The 9280-nt window shown below is 38.2% G+C and overlaps 1 protein-coding gene across 1 annotated transcript; it reads left to right on the plus strand.

Moving 5' to 3' along the window:
• The first annotated feature begins 6431 nt into the window (after window positions 1–6431).
• On the plus strand, window positions 6432–8851 carry LOC147139487 (uncharacterized). Its single transcript, XM_086045610.1, has 4 exons — window positions 6432–6477; window positions 6818–6880; window positions 7397–7459; window positions 7632–8851. The coding sequence occupies exon 4, from the start codon at window positions 7640–7642 to the stop codon at window positions 7964–7966; it is 327 nt and encodes a 108-aa protein (XP_085901736.1). The 5' UTR covers window positions 6432–6477; window positions 6818–6880; window positions 7397–7459; window positions 7632–7639; the 3' UTR covers window positions 7967–8851.
• The last annotated feature ends 429 nt before the right edge of the window (window positions 8852–9280 follow it).

Here is a 9280-nt window from a genome sequence, read left to right on the forward strand (position 1 = left end):
CGCGAGATAATGTCAGGTGTGCCGAGGGAAATTATCTAATTTGTGTGCCTGTGCGGTCAAGCGCTCGACAGCGTAATCATGTCTTTACTGCATCGTAGTACTCTTCCATACCAGCAGGTGGCAGCAGCAGCAGCAGGTAGCCAATATTCTTTGTTTAGAGACAAGCAAATAAGTGATGCATGTCTATCCAAACAGGCCCATGTTCCACACTGAGTACGTATCAATATGAAACATTATAAAATACTTTTTTTCTTTGTGTTTATTTAATTCCTATTCAAGACGTTATAATATAACGTCATTCTTCAATGTTAAAAAATGCTTATATAAACAATATAAGACTAGTTAAAATTAGCTTTTTTTTTTCTCACAATTCCAGCTGCTGATGTGCTGATGGGATTTTTTCAATGAAATAAATGTGCCTCGACTCAAAAAAGTTTGAAAAACACTGGCATAGAGCATAGTGTCATCACGTAGGTGTAAAATCGTATGTATTGTTAATAGAAATCACATACATGGTGCATGTTAATGTTGCTGTCCATCTTTTGTCAGAGCACCGGGATGAAATGACGAATGTAAATTCACTAAGGTGTACTGACTTCTGTGTAAACAGATACTCACACTAATCTATTGTGAATGTCTGCCTCGGCAGTTGGTGTGATGTCCTGCATTTTTTTCTTCTAAACTGTAAACTCTGTCAAGTCTCGGCGGTCCACCAGAGCAGCTGCCACCACCAGCACTGAAATGAGTAAACTATGCGCACAAACACACACTCACACACCCCCACACACACACCCCCACACACGCAACACACACACACTTCTGCAAACTTACCTTATTAGTTGCTCCAGATTGGCTATCGAGAGGCCCAGATGCCTGTGACCTCCCAGCGCCCCCTAAATGCAGACTTATTGTGATTTAAGCATGATTGGCAGTGCTGGTTATTAATTCTAATCTTGGGCACATATGCAGTGTGGTGGGCAGAGGGCAGGCTGTGGTGTGTGCCAGCCGGATGCCACACAGAGGCTAATTCACTATGACATGCTATCAAAGCATGGTCACACACATCCCAACTGTCCCCTGATACACTATATGCTGCACATTGCCCACACTTACAATGACACACAAGAGAAAGGAGGCGGGAGAGAAGGTTATACAGGATACTGTAAACACACTTGAACGAAAATCCACTTCCACGGCGCTCTGAGTCAAGCGAGCACTCTCTAGCTTGAAGTGCATCATTTAAAAGCAGGCGCACATTTAGCTAATCATTTCTATTTCAAGACTCTTTTGAAGGTCTTATATTTATCACTTAAAGGCAGAAAGTTGCGTGTAGGTTTATTTTGAAAACATGTTTCACGCAGAGTAAAAAAGCTTGACATAAATTAGGCCTAATCTCTCCTAATAAATTCCATCTTAGGTTAAATGCCCTCAATTACTGTAGCAATTTCACAGATATGAAGTTAGGTTAATCACATCGTCTAAGTACATTTTCACCCTTAAAAGGAGGTCTAATGTGATCTTAGATTATTGATTACTATGGGTACTTTGAGCGGTATTGTAGACTGTACTGTCAAATATTAGTGAATGCAATGTCAGACAAAACGGAAAACACACAAGTTGATGTTCACGCATCCTTTGTAATTTTCTTCAGAATTCATCAGTGATATTTGAGATTGAGAATTTTTTTTCAGCAGAAAGGCTCTCTGTAACAGTTTTTTAGCCACAGGAATATAACGTAGGTATTTGTAAATATGGTGACGTTTAATAGGGGTTTGATCAAAATATTGATACCTAGATGTGTACTGATATAAATAAAAACAAAGGAAACCAGGGGTGCAAACACTGCCAGGTTCCTGTACGCTAATTTACATAATACAGCTCTTACACCGAGCATCTTTGTGTATAATGTGGCTGATAGGTTGGGAGGGATAGGGAGCTGGGATGGTGGTCTGACCGTCCCGGAAATAGACCGGCTGCTCGGGAACCTCACAAAATTCCCGATGGCCACCACACCCATGTCGACAGCTTACCTGTGGCTTATTCCTAGTGCTCAGGCTGATTGCAAAGTGAACACATTTTCTAAAACAGTTTCTCCTGTGACAGTGTGACCAGACAGTTGGCAGAATTGTGCAGCCATAAAGGTTTATAGTTTATAGTTCTGCAAAAAGAGTGCTGTCCAGTCAGTAAAAAGCAGTGTTTGTGCTTTTAGTTTTGCAAACTCTGTAAGCGGTTTTGCGATAGATCTGAATAGTTTTATAAATTGTGCTACAAGAATCACTGGCAAAGTTCAAGCATTCCCAAAAAGTTGTAACCGACTTCTTGATGTTCAAACTGTGCATTTTATTACAGCGACTGACAATAAAATGAAATTTACTTTTAACAATAAAACCCCAACCTCATTTGAACACTTGGGTATACTCTGCTATTATATTTGAATCTCAGTCATTATGGTGGTACTTGGAGAGCCAAGTATTTTTTGAGGTGGTACTTTGTGTAAACAGCTTGAGAACCACAGGTCTATAACATGGAGGCTTGCTTTTTTTATTTTCGGACTCTGCGCTGTTTCAACTTTTGGTAATAAAAGCCAGGCTCTGCATTGTACAGGTGCGCATGTTGAGCTGTGCAGGCTCATTTTCATGAGATAGAACTGTCCCTCAAAACAGAGCCATTTCATTCAGAGTGTTTTAAGGAGTGCACGTTAAGCTTGCTGTAATTCTTTTTTCCTTTGTGTTAATGTATTATATAATGTCAGAGACCTGCGTAGTAAACTGAGGGGAAAATGCATATTAACTCCAAAAATATATATGATTTTCAATCCAACAAAAAATAGCTATGATGTCCATTGCAGTACTCAACCAGCCTTAATTCTATGGACCTTGTGGATATTCTATGGATCTTCAAACTTACAGCAGCTATGCTCTGTAAAAAAAAATAAAATAAAAACATGATACTATATAATTATGTACTGTATATAATTTTGCCAGTCACAAAAGCTCCAACATTGGTTTGAAAACATCTACATTTCACGGTTAAGCAGCATCATGTTGCAATACCACACATGACACAGTATAAATAAATTCATACAAATGGATACACAGTAGAGTGAAAATAAGTTTGCCCTTCTTTCTCCTGTAGGGGGCATTGTAATGCTATGCAAATGCATTCAAACACAAGTGGACGGTCAGAAGCACGGACTACAATTTTGAGTAGGGCCACAAATAATGAGTCAATATCGGTTTTAATAGTGTGCCTATCAGATATACAGACACAAAGAATTGAACTACAATCAAGCAGTTGACGGTTCAAGCTACTACATTTTGCGCCAACTTTGATCACAGATCGAACACTGGCACAGTCATCTTTGGGTGAACCTTGACCTGTGAATTGTCGTGAATGACTTAACAAGCATTCAGCATTTCAAGTGGAACTACGTTCCAGCTCAAGCCCTGAATGAATAATGGAATGATGCGTCACAAGACGTTTTGTCCATTAAGTGAACTCATGAGTATCATTTGCTTTTCTTTGACTCTGCTACTTAATGATCATAAATTGGCAAGGAAAAGTTCAAGGTCCCACAGTTATGAGGAGGAGTATGAGAGCGATAGAGAACAAAATTATACTTGGATAAAAGTGGTGAAAGTATTAAAAAAAAAAAAGATGAAGAAAGCGAAATCATAATTGTGATGGTTGGCAAGGAGCAACAAGGGAAAGGAACTATAAGTAAAATTTGACACATTAGGAGAAACTGGTGGTTAATAGTAACTTAAAGTTTATTTACCAAGTTACTGGACGCAAGCAAAAAGTCAACCAGATCTTTTTATGACTTGTGTGTTGACTCATACGGTAGAAGAAAAGATGAGTGATCTCAGCCTTCAGGAACTTGGCACTATGACACAGTTCTGAATAAATCACTTGTAGGAGAATCATTTTAGGTGTTCAGGGTCCAAGTATGTGCCATTACATTCTTGTTAATGTTCGGGACATTTGAATACTCACTGTTCTCTTGAATGTATTGCCAACATTGTGTCTAATCAACAGAGGGAACATGTTTTTTTATAATTCATGTTTGACATTCACTACAGCTGACATGTCACTTTTTTAAACATATTTTTACAAATATAGGATTAACAGATGATTGGTGAGAACAAATAATATTACCTGGGGGTTCAGTATCTTGCTCAAGGATACTTTGACATGGTCACAATGGCCAGGGAAAGTTAATACCAAAATGAATTAGCCATACACTAATTTCTACATTTGAAATTGTCATACGCTGGGCATATCGCCCTATGTGACAGACCGGTCCGCCTATCCGCCTATGACGGATGCCCATTTTATAGGCGATAAATGATAAACTTAAAAAAATAGTCGGACTAAGCATTGTCAGAAGCCCTTTTTTTTTTTTTTTATGTCCTTCGCGCATGCTTTTTTCTTTGTTTGTTTGTTTGTTTTTTGGCCATTTTCGTTGAGGAAGTAGAGAGCTTTCCTGGTGCACTTGATGTTAATGCTTGATTTCTTAGCATTAGTGTTGTATATTATATATATATATATATATATATATATATATATATATATATATATATATATATATATATATAGCCATTCTACTGAATTGGTTCAAATTCAGAGTTGGAAAATGAGTGAAATTTGTATTTTCTTTCAGAAAAACTTTTATTGTATTCATGTTGCACCATATCTTACTGGCACAAATATAGTAAAAGTACAGTCAATTTTCAAATAGTATTTTCTAGCTTTATTTTCTGTCTTGCCTGTCCCTAAAATGTGTCACTACCGAAACACACAATTACAAATACAAATAATTGTACTAGCCGATTCATATTTTTTTCCATTCCCCCCTCTACGGAGTATTTTTATACATTAATATATATGGTTTTGACATCAAAACCAATCAAAATTAAGTTTTACCATAATTTAATAGGACCTTTTCCGAAATAAATCAAAATGTATATGCTATTTTTCATTGTAAAATGTAGAAAGTTGATCATATTGACTTCAAAAGTCATCATTAATTAAAACAAACATACCCTTAAACAATCATTATCACAAATTTTTGGTTGATAATTCAATACTTTTTATTTTTGTTAAAACATCAGTTTTTTCGGTAGTGACTGCAACATTTCATGACCATATTGTTGCTGCTGTTGCAGTAATACTTTGTGTGAGGGTAGCATTGTAATCACGTAACTACTTTTGCTATATTTTAACTTTTAACGTGTATTATAACTCACGAAACATTATTTTTTCCATTTTCTACTGCTTTGTGCTGTACTCAGGGTCGCAGGGGGTTGGAGTTGATCGCAGCTGACTTAGGGCAAAACCAGGGTACATGCTTGAACCGGTCACTTGTCCATCACAGGGCTCTTCATCACTGAAAAACTGTGGTTTCACCTTCCAAATGAAAATTTAATTGGAATGACAAACATTTTTGTAACATACATTTCCCTGTATGTATGTTCCCTCTCTATCTGTTTTTTTTGCGAGACATCCGGTGGTCTTGTCTTTTCCTCCATGCTCTTCTGATTTTCCTTTGCTCTCTGCTGGATAATTCATTGGTGGACTTCAGCTTTCCTTCTTCCTTCCATCTCTTATTTCTTTGTCTTTCATTTATTAAATATTCTTCGGATTTCACTGGGTCATTGTAACCCTTCGCCTGTACTCTGTCTCTGCTAGGCTTTTTGGCATTTTGGTGTTTTTCCCTTCAAATTAAGATAAAATATTGAATATAATATTGTTAAAATCAGAAGAATCTATGTATGACATATTTATCTATGTATTGTATTATTTAAAACTTACTTTACTCCAAAATAAACATCATATTGTCACTACCGAAACCATTATGTCACAACCGAAACGTTTCGGTAGTGACCGTTTCGGTAGTGACGTTTTATGATGGTTGTTGACAATATTCAACAATGCTAGGCACAACGTGGCTACCACAGTTTTGAGCATGTGTACAGAGAGAGAAAACAGTACATTTAGCATTAAAATCAAAAGTGCTCATTTTATTGCCAAAATATGGTGTTCGGTAGTGACGGTCCTTAAAACCACATGCTGATTTTCAGACTATAAAGGGCACATAACTTAATAATGCTGCCAACAAGGGCTGCTCAATTAAGCGATTTTGAACCGTAACCGAATTTTCTGGATAAAACGATGTTAAAAACGTTCAAATCGGCATGTTCGATTTTGTTATTTTTGGTGTATCTAAGTGTAGCCCATTTGTACTTTCTGTATTGTGTTCTGTTTGTACATTCTCTTCGTATTTGTACTTTCTGTTACTCTTCTCGTCCTATTAAGTGTTTTCCGGTAGTTACTTCCGTGTTTGTCATGCGGTGACGTGAGTAGCGTGTTCAATCCAATTGCTGAAATGCGGAAGCGATTGTCCGCTGGCCGAGGAGAAAGTGACACGTGGGGCATTGTTTGCTGCAGGAGCCGACTATCTGAGCCGACTGCCGAGTGAGTGAGGAAGTGAAGTGGAGCGTATGCTCAACTGACGGAATTGGCCAGGTCGATGGTGAGCTAGGAGCCCAGGATTGAATCTTGGAAATTGCCTGGAATAGAACTGAACCATTCTGAATCATCCCTGCTCTGGTCGGGCTGGTAGGAGGCTGCATTTGAACCAGCTGATCCCCTTCATTGAAATTAAATTGACTGGCATTTTGAGTTCAAAGAAAGAAAAATTAAGTTTAGATAAAAGAGATTCAAAATACTTCATTTTTCATTATTTTTTATTTTACAAAGAAATCGTAATCATATATTCTGATGTGAGAGAAAATAATCGGGATTTTCTTATTAGGCAAAATCGAACAGCCCTACTGCCAACTAATTACTCGCCATGTGCCCAGTGATGAACATGAAGGTAATGTCTCTTACTGGTGAAATTTCTGGGGATGTGGCTAAAACCAAGCCCTGCCTACAGACAAATACTCTTTGTGTTTCGGTAGTGACATGAAAATTTGGGACATGTTTTTTTACATAAAAACTTCTAATCTGAAAAAAATCTACAAAATCAATGTAAATCTTTCACCATACATTTAAAAAGGACCAAAATCTTCTATTAAAGTAAAGTATTTTTAAAATTGGCAAAAATCTACATTTTTTTTTTTCATGAATTGAAATTTAGGAGTTAGAGATTGGGACAGCCACCTCCCAATAGGAAATGAATGCTGTTAAAGGGACACTTGGATGATCTTAACATTGGCACTTATATAATAGGTTTGCATGTAAAAATGACATCAGTACTAAAATACCCCACATCCCCCCACCCCAAAGACTCTGTAGTACACAAAATCAATAATACCGTGGCGATTGCTTCTCCACTTACACAGGCTGATTGCGCACACGAACCCTGACTGGTTATATTTCTGACATTTAGTGAAGCTAAACTCGTGTCAACACTCAGGAGGCAGACGGAGACTGGCAGCGGGCAAGCAATCAGGCAAGTATGGATCTTTAAATGGAGACACGTATTTCCTAATTTCTCCAAAATGAATTGATAAAATAGAAAATGACAACTCTTTTCATTTTCCTCATCAAAATGTATATAAAATGAATTTGTTAGTGAAAATATGGCCATCCCGACCCAAGTATCACTTTAATATTGATTTCAGGTACAAATATGTGTGAAGCAAGGCTCCCTACTGATGCAGCTACTGAGACCATTACGTCAGTACCTGCCAGGATGACTCCCTTTCAGAGCCCAGCTGTTGCACCCTCTCAGAGCCAAGATGGTGTGTCCACCTCGTCATCTCAGTCCACCCCCACCCCAACTGTAGTTTCCACTTTATGCGCACCCAGTCCTCAGAGATGTGCACGTCTCAGTCAGATCCAGCCGACATTCACGAAGGAGCTGACTGCATCGGAGAGAATTAACTACCGCGACAAGTTCTACAGGAGGAACTTCAGCTTCAAGAGCTACACAAGAAACACTTCTCCTGCAAAATGAACCGTTGGAAAGTATGCAAAGTAATGTCTGTGAAGAGATGAGTAAGACAGAGACCCAGGGTGTCCACAAAGTCTAGGGGATTTCACTATTTTTATTTCAAATCATCAAATTATGCACTGAAAATGATGGAAATTATGTTGAAAATATTATTCATCGGCATTTTCATCAGCATTACACATGAATAAAATTGTTTTGTTTTAAAAAGAAGTGTGTGGTTTTTACCATGTACATACTTTGTGGACACCCTCAGGGTGCCGGTAAAAACACATACTTCTTAAAACAAAAATCAACAAAAGGAGAAGCAAACAATTCCCCATCTATTGCATTATCCAAGAGAATGTTTAGATTTGTTTCATGATTCATGATGAATGTGATGCCTTGTTGCATCCTCGAAAATTCTCAGATTAATCTGGGAAAAAAAACAGACGCACACGCACACACAGGTAAAGTGTTTTTCCCCCCGGTTGTTATAGTTAGCTAATTTAGCATTATTTGTTAGGTTAGGAGGCGGCATGGTGGTCGACTGGGTAGCACGTCCGCCTCACAGTTCAGAGGTCGTGGGTTCGATCCCGGCCTCCCTGTGTGGAGTTTGCATGTTCTCCCCGTGCCTGCGTGGGTTTTCTCCGGGTACTCCGGTTTCCTCCCATATTCCAAAAACATGCATGGTAAGTTGATTGGACTCTCTAAATTGCCCCTAGGTGTGATTGTGAGTGCGGGAGTTTGTCTCTGTGTGCCCTGCGATTGGCTGGCAACCAGTTCAGGGTGTCCCCCGCCTACTGCCCAAAGACAGCTGGGATAGGCTCCAGCACGCCCCGCGACCCTTGTGAGGAGAAGCGGTACAGATAATGGATGGATGGATGGGTTCTACACTGACCATTGTCTTTTACTCCCCCAACAACTATATATATATATATATATATATATATATATATATATATATATATACTGTATATGTTAAAATTGACCTGTCTACTGCACATTTAATAATAGGGAAAATGGAATCGTAACCCAAAAAAATCATGTCCCAGAACACATTGTAGACTCGTGGTAGACTGTATGAATATATTTTCTCAATCGTTATCTCAAAAGATTGAGAGTTGTTTAGGTTTCTTATGAAATAACACCCAAACCAGCTCTGCAAGCTGTAGCTCAAACTCAAGGTTGAACGTTGTTGAATGTGTGAAATGAAAGTGTGATTTTTTTTTTTCCCTTCAATAATTTACCTTCCTTGCACAAATAAAATTATATGAAAGGGGTGACAAATTTCTTTTGTGGCAAACTGCTTGCATTTGCATGGGGTTGAAACACTGCTGG

This window comes from Filicampus tigris, chromosome 11 (genome assembly GCF_054856515.1).
Source record: "Filicampus tigris isolate MCC_2025a chromosome 11, RoL_Ftig_1.0, whole genome shotgun sequence".
NCBI classification, from domain to species: Eukaryota; Metazoa; Chordata; class Actinopteri; order Syngnathiformes; family Syngnathidae; genus Filicampus; species Filicampus tigris.